The following is a 7,374-nucleotide window of genomic DNA, read 5'->3' on the forward strand; positions in this document are numbered from 1 at the left end:
TGAGACAGAAAGCGAGAGGAAGCAGGCAGCCATGGCAGAAAGGGACAGAAAAGATAAACAACGCGACGCGACGGGAGGAAGGAAGGAAGGACCGAGAAACCAAAGCAGAGGTCAAAGGCCCACGCGGGAGCAGTAATTAAACCGGGCCAGCGGCGGCGGGATTAGTTGGTGTGGTCAGCGAGATGGAGGAGAGGGAGCGGAGGAAGCCGCGGAACACGTGTGCCAATGTCACACCCCACGCCCACGCGGCACAAGAGAAGAGAATACTTCGTCCCAGTTGCATCCATAGGCTCCTCCCCTCTCCCTTCACACCTCACACACCTCGCCTTCTTCCCTCCCTCCCGAGCGAGCAAGCAAGAGGAACCCAGCTCTCCCTCTGTCTCGCCCGCCGCCAGCTCCTCCGCGCAACGCAACGCAGGCGAGGCCCCGGCCGGCGAGTCGACAGTCGAGACCATTTCTATCCATCCTCGGTAAGTAATTTATACAGTACATCGCATCACGGCTTGCGCGCTCCCCTGCTGCTTCAGTTCTTGCAGGCCATGTTCGTTTAATCCCCTCACCGCAGGGATTGAAGGGGATTGGGGAGGTTTGAGGGAGATTTTGACTTGCAAGGGATTTAATCCCTTTCAAACCCCTCCAATCCATGCCTAACCGAACAAGGCCGCAAGGGGGAAAAAAGCTTCAGTTCTTGCAAGGGGAAAAAAGCAAAATCCAGCATCGGCTCTCGTTTAATTTGGTATTTGGTACGGCTGCTTGCGTTCTCCCACCCCGAGCCGATTATTTTGCTTTCTCCCACCGCCGATCTGTTAGTTCGCGCTCTGATGTTTGATAGATGAGAGATTGGATGTCTCGCCTCTCACATCTATCTCTTTCGTACTTCATGCATGGGACAGCGATGCAGCTTGGCAGTTTTACCCATTTACTAAACTCTGCATCCGTCCGTTGGCTCTGCTCCGCTTTGTTGCAGATCAGTAAGGTGAGCTAGGAGGATCCCCTGCCCTGCCCTGCGCCCCCGGGTCTGCCAGGCCGAGGATCGATGGCCGGCGGCGGCACCAGCATCAGGAAGTATGTGGGCGCCCTCAAGGACTCCACCACCGTCAGCATCGCCAAAGTCAACAGCGACTACAAGGTACTACTACTACAAGGAATCGCCATCCCTCTCTTGTCTATTGCATCATTCATCTCAAAATTTGCTTCTAGAGATTTTTGTTTTAACTGTATTGTAATCGCTCTTTGCAACAGCAACTGGACATCGCGATCGTCAAGGCCACCAACCATGTGGAGCGCCCTGCAAAGGAGAAGTACATCAGAGGTACTAACAAACTCATGTTTCTCTCAACAAGTGTTCTACATGTTTTTACTGAAGGACAACAGCTTTGATTTCCACCACCGTTCTGATCATGTGCTTCCTGTCTCCAGACATCTTCATGCATCTTAATTCCGGGCGGGCTCGGGCCGACGTGGCCTACTGCATCCGCGCCCTCGCCAGACGCCTCTCCAAGACGCGCAACTGGGCGGTATGTCCACCATAATAAATTCTCCTGATATTCATCATCCAAGCAAATGATGTCTGCTGTACTTGCTGCTATCTGGGTGGTGTTCAGTAACTAAGGTGGAATGCTGCTTATGATTGATGAACTTTTTATTATGTATTCATTCATCAGGTTGCACTCAAGACATTGATTGTCATACACCGTGCCCTTCGCGAGGTCGACCCTTCTTTCCGTGATGAGCTCATCAGTTATGGAAGATCTAGCGGCCAGATGCTACACATGTCCTATTTCAAAGATGACTCTAGCCCTGATGGTACTAATTGCTGCTAACTTCACCCTGGTCTTGGATTAGGACTTTCTGTTTCGCCAAAAATAAGAAGAACTTTCTCCTGACATGTTGTATTTGCAGCTTGGGATCACTCTGCTTGGATACGCAATTACGCTTTGTTTTTGGAAGAGAGGCTCGAATCTTTCCGTGTGCTGAATTATGACGTCGAACTGGATCCATTGGTACGTAATCTAATGCAAGTTTATTTATTTATTATGGAAACAAAAAAAATTTGGTCCATAGTGTGTCAATGGATCACTTTAGCATCTTATTTGTGATAACTATTATCTACAGGGAACACGAGATGTTGATACGACTGGTTTGCTTGCACAACTGCCGGCATTGTCGCAACTTCTTTTTCGGCTAATCAGTTGTCAGGTGATTCATTGCTTTGTTATTCTGCGCAAAGTGAATCGGATCCAATATTTTGAGGTGTTATGGTATCTAAATCTGCATTGCTTACCGTTGATTCATATTTTCAGCCGCATGGGTCATCATCTTATAACACCATAATCCAGCATGCTCTTTCAATGGTGAGGATTCAGAACATTTATGAACAGTGAGCTATCTAATAGTGATTTCATCAGTCCTTAACTTTGTTTTACTTGTAAATGGAAGGTTGCTACGGAGAGTGTTAGGATCCAGACAGCCATCAATGATGGCATACTCAATCTAGTTGACAAGGTACCGGCCACTAGCTTATTTTTTAAAGATTATCTTGTATGTTTATTTGTTTCTCTTACACCATTGACATCTTCTGCACAATGCAGTTTTTTGATATGCATAGGGACGACGCTATTAGGGCCCTGGACATATACAAAAAAGCACTTAAGCAGGTCAGTTGTTTATCTCCTATTGTTGGTCAACTAATTACTTTGTTTGTTTGAACTGGTTTTGCACAACATCTGAAATGATGTCCGTGTTTCTCTGTACTTATCGTCGTTTTTGGGTTGTGCAGGCAGGGCAACTTTCTGGATTTTACGAGACGTGTAAAACCATACATATTGGGCGGGATGAGAAGCTGTTAACAATCGAACAGGTTTGGTTCCAATCCTCAGGATTATTTGTATATTTCCATTGTTGTTCTTATGTTTGTAAACTTGCTGATTGCCTATCGATAACACATGCAGCCTCCCGCGTCATTCTTGCAAGCCATGGAAGATTATGTGAGAGATGCTCCCCTTGCTTCAAAAAATCAGGTTTGAACTTCTACAAGCCAATAATGGACGGTGCTTCTCACAGTTCAGTTAGTATCATTATTGTAAAAATAGCAACTAAAACACCACATACGAAACAGTTAAATCGCAAAACGAAGCTTTTGATTGTTCATTCGACATCTTTATTTGTTTGCAGGCTGTACTGGCAATAGAGTACAACAGAAAACCAGAAGAGGAAGAAGCATCAACTCCACCACCTCCTCCTCAAGTATCAACTTCAGAGAAAGAACCAGAACCAGAGCCGGTTACAAAAGTCATGCCTAGAGTCGAGCAAATAGATTTGCTGGTAATTTTCCATGTCACTAGAGCAACCACATATTATCTTATTTATAACTGAATCAGCCTAACAAATTCATCTCTGCTTTGCAGGGGATGGATGAGCCGATCCCTGACACGTCCGAGCTAGATCAAAAGAATGCTTTGGCCTTAGCAATTGTTGAACCAGGTACATACATATCTTCCAGATGAACCATCGTAACTTATTAACCGCGTGAAATGTTAGAAACAAGAAGAAAATCAGGCACTAAAGTATGTGTGCCGATTCTCGCCTTTTGCTGCAGATAATGCGCGTAAAGCTGCTGCTGGTTCCGAAAATGTCGCCACCAGCTGGGAGCTAGCACTCATCACAGAACCCAGTGCAAGTGAAAATGTTGCTACTTCAAGAAATTTGGTGAATACCTGAAACACTTGGCTACGGTTTCTTTACCTGATCATGTCTCTGAAATCAAACTGACATTTTGTTGCCCTACAGGCCGGTGGAATGGATCTGCTCACCCTCGACAGCCTCTACGACGACGCACACCAGCATGCCCAGCAGAATGTGAGCTACAATCCCTGGGAGCAGCCGGCCCCGGCTTCGGCTCCGATGATGCAGCAGCAGTATCAGCAGCAGCCGATGCACAACCCGTTGTACGCCTCGGCGCAGCAGCAGCAGGCGTTCATGCTCCAGCAGCAGCAGGCCTTCGTGCTCCAGCAGCAGCACCAGTACCAGCAGATGATGATGATGGGCGCGCCGTCGCTCCATCGCCAGGCGTCCTCCAACCCATCGCTCCATCGCCAGGCGTCCTCCAACCCGTCGCTCCATCGCCAGGCGTCCTCCAACCCGTCGTTCCATCGTCAGGGATCCTCCAACCCGTTCGACAGATCATATGTGCCGGCAGCCGCCCCCGGTGGTGGTTACCCTTATGCTCCGGCGATGCAGCTCCACACCGGCAACGCCTACACCGGGACCGGCATGATGTAGAGATGCTTGTGGTGGTTTTTCTTTTTGTTTCGCCGTTGCGAATTTTTTACGAGTTAGTAGGAACCTGGTGTATAGTTGAGATGAGTAATAGCAGGGGAAGTATTTTTCCCCGGCTATTTGTGGTCAGGACGGTTGCTTGTGCTGTGCAGCCGTGAAGTATTATTGTCCAGGGAAATTAAATTCTGGGAACATGGTAACAATGTTTGAAACAGGAGAAGAGAGATGAACATTGTGAAAAAAAGGTATCAACAGAGCAACTTTTCTCTCTCTGTTGAGACATGAGAAAAAACAGACATTATTTAACAAGATACTCCCTCTGTTTCATAATGTAGTGCATATAGATTTTTAGAAAAGTCAAACCTCACAAACTTTGACCAAGTTTGTGGAGGAAAATATTTACATCTAGAATGCAGAACATATATCATCAGATTCATCATAAGACGTAGTTCCATATTTTATATATTTGGTATTATAGATATAAAAAGTTTTATCTATAAACTTGTCAAAGTTTGTAAAGTTTGACTTTTCAAAAAATCTATATGCGCTGCATTATGAAACGGGCGGAGTATTTAGTTTTTCTTTTTGAGATAGGGAAAAAAATAGAACTGAACAGAAACTATGCATCAACAGAATTGATCAGTCAGACAAAGCAAGATGCATTTTGTTCAGATGTCAGTAAAAAGCAAGATGCATTTTGTTCAGATATCATACTGACGGAAAGCGACAGAAGCTAGACAGAGTATGCAGTGATGCCTTGGCAAACAGCTGACTGATGCAAGTTCAAGTTCCTACCAACAAAAAATCATGTGCTAGCAGGCAGAGGATAACTGTACATGCAACTGAACAGGCTCACTTCACTGATATAAACAAGGTCAAGCACACCAATGCTCCAAATCGTACTGTAGATATTCACAAGTTGATGATCCCTATTTCTAGCGAGGCACCACTAGAAACACACAGACCACAGGTTTGGGACTGGATGAAGCGCTGGAGATCAGAAGGCGCGGGAGAGGATGAAGCGCTGGAGATCAGAAGGCGCTGTACTCGTCCTCGGAGTTCATCTGGAGGAACCACACGATGGCCAGCCCGAAGACGGCGAAGGAGGACAGCTCCATCGTCAGCGCGCCCCACCCGATGACGCCGGCGTGCTTCAGGATCGACGGGATGGCGATGCTGCCCACGATGGACGCGCCCGTCAGGAACTTGGTGAAGTTCACCCACCTGCATGCAGTGGTGAAATTGCATAAGAAAAAAAAGCTACAATAACTATCTTTAACCATGTATATATAAGAAAAGATTTCAAGGGAAGCAATAAGGTATGAATGTTTGTCCATCACAGATGTCCCACAATAGAGTTGCCATCGTTTGAAATCTAGATATGGTGTAAGAACCACTGTCAGAAAAGGTTATGAGTACCATCTGTGCCACTAAGGTAAGGCATATCTTTTGAAGTAAAAACTGTTCTCGATCATCAGATTTGACAAACGTGATTCATAACGCAGAACCAGTACTGGCTACCAGGTAGTACTAGATAATCGCTTACCCATCATTCTCATTTGACATGATCGATGGAGAATCGGAGCCCAGGAAAAATATGAGCGGCATGGGTAGTATGAGGTACATCAGAACTGCACAAAATGCCATGGATTACTTACAAACTCCTGAAAGCAATTACCAGATAAAGGTTTGGTAATGCGAACAAAAGTCTCTAACCTGTCAACATGGGCCACCAGTTGTTATAAAGAGCACATGCCTGAAGAAGACGGAGTTAAGGAGATTTAGGCAACGTGGAAAAAAGGATAAAAAAGCTGATGCTGTGATGTTAGGTGCTGATGGTGCTGATGCTTACCAAAATCTGCAATACGATCCCACCAGAGACAAGTATTGCCAGGGCGGCAAGTCTTCCGCTATGCAAGCATGTTCTCATACTGCGTGATAGCGCCATCGTTCCCTTTGAGGCTCTTCAGTTATGCAAGTTTCTGGAATTGTGAAAAGGAAGACAGTCAAACACATTACGGACATCCTATATGCAAAATAGAAAAGAAAATAACACTATGAGCACTAACTAATGGTCGAAAGGTCCATATGACCGAATCACAATCATAATCATATGACCAAACCAACCTATCTTTGACTAAGGATAAGGAATAGGATGCTCTCAACCAGCCTAAACACACAGCCGCACAGTCCCACCAATGTTTTCAGATTAACACCTGATTGCTGTCTACTGAAGAAAATAATAGCCGTGTGCAGCAACAGGAAACCATCCAGATGGCATCAGCATCCACTTGAGTGGCAGAATCGCTTGCGAAAGAAAGAGACTCGAATCATAATTCACGCGCAGCCCGAATTATTTCTCCCCAATTCTGATACCCGGACACCTAACACCTTAGAACATATCCGCCAATTCGATCGTAATTCGTGCGCCGCCCAAAGCAATCAATCAATCCCCTCTCCCCGGCTAACCTGATCCAACCCAGACGCGATTCAGATCGGGGAGACGCGACCAGAGTACTTCATCCCTCTCGAGTTACTCTCGGCCGCACCGATTCGACAGAGGCGGACAGAAGGCGGAGGGGATCGACGGGTGCGTACCTAGCGCGAGGCGCGTGCGGCGGAGACGGCGGCCGCCGCTCGACGAGGAGGCTGCGGCGGGGTCGGGGGCGGCCGGGGAGGGATCGATCTCCGTCCGGCCAGAGGAATCGGTGGCGATTGGAGAAGGGCCGGTGGTGGTGGTGTGGACGGGACCGTAGGGTGATTAGCTAGGTAGCTAGCCGGTGTTATTTTATTTTATTAACCGCTGTCCCTAATCGCGAGGGTTCCTAACCGAGTTGGAGAAGGATCGGATCTCGCTGGCCTTCACCGGCTCCACCCCCCGCTGATGTAGCGCCGATTTGTTTGTGGAGACGGGTAGCTTTCGGAAACTAGATTAAACCCGCTGATGCATCCCGATTTACATCGAATATCCAATTCTAAGTCCAGTAAATCTATATCTATATCTATACCAATATAAAAATACCCAAAGGGGCAGATTCAAACCCTCTCGACCGTCAAATCATGTTATCTAACGGTTCAAATCGCTCCAATGTTGAG

General features: G+C 46.8%; 2 protein-coding genes across 6 annotated transcripts; one reads left to right on the forward strand and one right to left on the reverse strand.

Annotated features, from left to right (window-relative positions):
* The first annotated feature begins 240 nt into the window (after positions 1-240).
* On the forward strand, positions 241-4,522 carry LOC119318386 (putative clathrin assembly protein At5g35200). 5 transcript variants are annotated; one of them, XM_037592943.1, is made up of 17 exons: positions 241-743; positions 968-1,129; positions 1,243-1,312; positions 1,420-1,517; positions 1,665-1,806; positions 1,903-2,003; positions 2,116-2,199; positions 2,304-2,354; positions 2,440-2,505; positions 2,592-2,657; positions 2,780-2,860; positions 2,952-3,020; positions 3,175-3,324; positions 3,408-3,483; positions 3,599-3,708; positions 3,790-4,068; positions 4,099-4,522. In XM_037592943.1, the coding sequence occupies exons 2-17, from the start codon at positions 1,037-1,039 to the stop codon at positions 4,279-4,281; spliced, it is 1,719 nt and encodes a 572-aa protein (XP_037448840.1). In that variant the 5' UTR covers positions 241-743; positions 968-1,036; the 3' UTR covers positions 4,282-4,522. The 5 variants fall into 5 exon arrangements, with proteins under 5 accessions (XP_037448840.1, XP_037448839.1, XP_037448838.1 ...); XM_037592941.1 differs by having other exon boundaries at positions 244-470; positions 528-743; positions 3,790-4,522; XM_037592940.1 differs by having other exon boundaries at positions 244-470; positions 566-743; positions 3,790-4,522.
* Positions 4,523-5,109: 587 nt separating this feature from the next.
* On the reverse strand, positions 5,110-7,106 carry LOC119318388 (vacuolar protein sorting-associated protein 55 homolog). The gene is made up of 5 exons (XM_037592944.1): positions 6,877-7,106; positions 6,131-6,260; positions 5,995-6,034; positions 5,825-5,909; positions 5,110-5,502 (listed from the first exon to the last, which is right to left on the reverse strand). The coding sequence occupies exons 2-5, from the start codon at positions 6,224-6,226 to the stop codon at positions 5,310-5,312; spliced, it is 414 nt and encodes a 137-aa protein (XP_037448841.1). The 5' UTR covers positions 6,227-6,260; positions 6,877-7,106; the 3' UTR covers positions 5,110-5,309.
* Positions 7,107-7,374: the final 268 nt, after the last annotated feature.

Source organism: Triticum dicoccoides, chromosome 6A (assembly GCF_002162155.2).
Source record: "Triticum dicoccoides isolate Atlit2015 ecotype Zavitan chromosome 6A, WEW_v2.0, whole genome shotgun sequence".
NCBI classification, from domain to species: domain Eukaryota; kingdom Viridiplantae; phylum Streptophyta; class Magnoliopsida; order Poales; family Poaceae; genus Triticum; species Triticum dicoccoides.